The 3,803-nt window shown below is 21.6% G+C and overlaps 1 protein-coding gene across 1 annotated transcript in view; it reads right to left on the bottom strand.

Moving 5' to 3' along the window:
* The window catches only part of LOC105627649 (tachykinin-like peptides receptor 86C), a 50,550-nt gene extending 47,176 nt beyond the window's left edge, over positions 1-3,374 (bottom strand). Inside the window, exon 1 of the mRNA XM_012208927.1 lies at positions 3,080-3,374. Coding sequence (XP_012064317.1) covers positions 3,080-3,374 — 295 coding nt within the window. The remainder of the gene's footprint in view (positions 1-3,079) is intronic.
* Between the last annotated feature and the right edge of the window lie 429 nt (positions 3,375-3,803).

Raw genomic sequence — 3,803 nt, 5'->3', positions numbered from 1 at the left:
TATTCATCATATCTAAGATTTTAGAAACTTTGTAAATTAATTATTATAAAATATGAATATACACATAGTTATACATAAATTTTATTATAATTACAATATTCAAATAATAAATATATGAATAATATATAAATAAACTTGGTATTTCTGTGTATAATATATGGGTAATAAAGTAAATTCTATATAATGATTTTTTAATATATGATAATGTATCATTCAAATTATATTATAAATTAAATAGAGTTAAATATTAACATTAGATATTTACTTTTAATAATTTTAAAATAAAAATAAATATTTATTTGTTAAAGATACATAAGAATAATTATTGTAAAAAATGAAATTTGTAGATGCTAAAAAGAAAAATTTGCAAAATTTTGCAAAGCTAAAATTGTTATTGTTACGATTTATCTATTAAAAAAATATATCAAGATTGAGAATTTTTTTTACACAATTTTCTAATATTTTATTTTCTTGAGCATGTAAAAATATTTTTATCATGAATGTGAAATCATGAATATATCAAATTTAATCAAATATTGATCAAATAGTGACATGAAAAATTTAATCAAATAGTGACATGTTTAGTATGTTTTGTTTGTATGTTAGTACGTATAACTATTTACTATACACTTTATATGTGTAAAAATACATAAATCCGTCACGTGGCTCGTAGTTATTGTATGTTTTGTTGTATTTATTCGCTAATAAAAAATTGTTTATCTTTGATTATAAGAATGCTTGTCACGTAGATACGGATCAAAATCAGATATATATGTAACAAAAGACACTAGTATAGTTTACATGAAGAAAAAAGAAAAAGAATAAGATAATCGAAATGCCGATGATTTTACATAAATATCAATTGAAAATATGAAATTTTCCTTATATATAAATTTATTTTTTTATTTATTAAGTTAAATTCTAAATGCGAAAAAAGTATCTTTGTGAAATATCAATCTTTTATGAAATAGAAATTCATAACAATATATTGTCATCAATTATTAAAATTATTATTTATAAATTTCTGTTATGATTTTAAAATGATAAAAATTTATCAGTTTTTTTAACAGAAAAGTATTACATCTATTTTTATTATTACATTTTTAACATATGAAAATTAATAGTACTGTAGTTTAATATACATTGGACTATCTACAATTATTAAGTAATTCAACAAAATATTTTCCTTCAGTTGTATAAATAAAATTTATATAAAAGTTATAACCAAAGTTGTAACCAAAGTTGTTCTTCTGATGTAGATAATGTGTTTTGATATGTAAAAGTTATTTCGTTTCATACTCTATTTGTTTTTATTATATGAGTGTTTGTATCATGTCAAAAGGAATGATTTTCAGCACAAAATATATAAGAAATAAAATATTCAATCGCTCAAATTAAACAACTGAATATTTCAAAGATGTAAATATTTATATTACATAATAATATGTTTATACTAAATAATATTATAAGAGTGAAGAAATATTATTATTAAATAAGTAATTTTAATATAATATTTATATATAACAACACAAGAATGAAGACATATTTATTAAAAAAGTAATTTTTTTATTTAAAATATATAGATGTTTACAAATATATATATATATATATATATTTGATTTGGGATAATAAAACGTAATCAGTTTTGATATTCGAAAAAAAGCATACTTTTTCTTCATAATCAAAAACATCAGTATTTTCTATCACATATGACTATTTAATTTTTATAGAATACTTATTTAAATATTGTAATGTTATTTAACCTCTTGAATATACATTTAACTTTCTAAAAGAAATCTATCCAATCAGCTGTCACTCAATTATATTGAACACAGCGAAGATATTTAATATTGTTAATACTATTAACGTAATATAATATGCAGATACTTTAAGAGCCTATCTATATTAAACAGAATGTACATTTAATTTTAATTTCTCAAGATAGAATTCAAAGACAGCTTTTAAAGAACAAAGCAATATGCTATAAAATTTACATGTATATATCACTCTATAGTTCACATTATAAAAGAAATACTTATTTTCTAAATTTACGTCTGTACTTTGTTTCTTTTATAATAATTACAAATTTTGCTTAATTATTTTATTATATAAAAAGCGGAATGAGAATGGATAAATTGTATGTCATGATAGCCTTTATTTGAATAAAAAATACACAAATTAAAGTGAATTAAAATTTTAGATATTCATTAATATACACGTGAACATAATAATCTTATAATGTAGATTTAATTCTTGTCAATATTTGTCTAATATTTATAGATAAGAGAAAAACTTGTCTTTAAAGAAAGTTAAAAACGAGTTTAATTGTGAAGTTATTAATAATATAATAATACAATGTATTATATTATCAAAAATATGCATAAAGCAGAAAATGTGGACAATTTTTGTATTAATAGATTACTATTCTACTTATTTGGAAGATTATTGGCTTTATGCAATTTCTCAAATAATACCATCTTGATAAAAAATTCATAACAGTCACTGTTTTTTGTATATTATTTTATTATTTTCTAGCAAGTTTTGTTAAATAGCTTATATAATTTTAATTAATTAATATTTAATAATAACAAAATGCTTTGTTAAGGATTGTTAAGATTTTTTTCAATCTGAATCTTTTTCATTTATCTTATTTATCGTGTACAGATAATATTCTTATAAATAAAATATTATATGTAAATAAACATTGTGATTGCATTTACAAAAATATTAAAAATTTACTTTTTAGTTGAATATTTAAAAAAAATTTTACCTAAGTAACTTTATAATTAATTATTGTCCAAAAATTTTAATTTGATTTATTGTAATTTTATCGTCATATGTAATTAAGCTTGCATAATTTTAATTTATACACTTTTTGCAACTGATAATAAAATTAGATTATTAATTGTAAATAAAAGCTATACATGATCGTTATTGGTAATACAAATATTTTAATCTCAAAAAGAGAGAGAAAGAGTTCCACTTTGAAATAATTTATATGCATAGGAATGCGAAGTTCACTAACAAGAGGAAACTTCTCGGTCATGCTATATTACGTTTATACAATCAGTCTTCTTACCAAGTACGATCCACATAACGATAATATTGCCACCAGTTGCGACGAGCAGTATCACTGCAAATATCAAAGACCAGAAGAGCTTTTGCCACCATGGCAAATCGAATGGTCGTTCCTGATTAACGAGGATGCAGTCATAAAGTGCTTGCCGTAGAATTTCACGTCTAGTTGACTTATTTAATGTCTCTTCAATAAAATAACGTATCTCACTAAGATTTAGTCTTAATAGCAACGTAACATTGCGCTCTAGAATCGATGCAGTGCAGTTATATAAATGTCCTAGATTTAGATTATTCATATTTGTAAGAATTGTTTTTCTTTAGCAGTCGTAGGAATAGTCCCGAGATTTTGTTCGATCGTTCGTCTGTATGACGATTCGTTGATTTTTGTTTGTTTATTCAAAACAATACGTTAAATCAATTTTATAAGCTATTATCAATTTCCTTCGACGTAGTGCACAATAAACTGGCAAATAATCGTTATGGTAGCTTAACTTGATTGTTCATTTTTATTGGAAAAGTGTATGTGTAATTGATACGAACTTGATTGTGAAAATTTCACACACTTTATTGTTTAATCAATGCACTTGATATTAATAATTAATTTTCCAATACAAAATTTGATAAACCAATTTCATTCCTTAATTTTTTTACTTCCTTCTATTAAACTCATTATTTGTCGATTTAAGATTGTCTTTGAAATCGGAATAATTATTGCGAAATAATTA

Source organism: Atta cephalotes (genome assembly GCF_000143395.1).
Source record: "Atta cephalotes unplaced genomic scaffold scaffold00009, whole genome shotgun sequence".
Lineage (NCBI taxonomy): Eukaryota > Metazoa > Arthropoda > Insecta > Hymenoptera > Formicidae > Atta > Atta cephalotes.
Note: the sequence above shows the minus strand (reverse complement) of the source record. Positions and strands in the feature narration are given on the sequence as shown.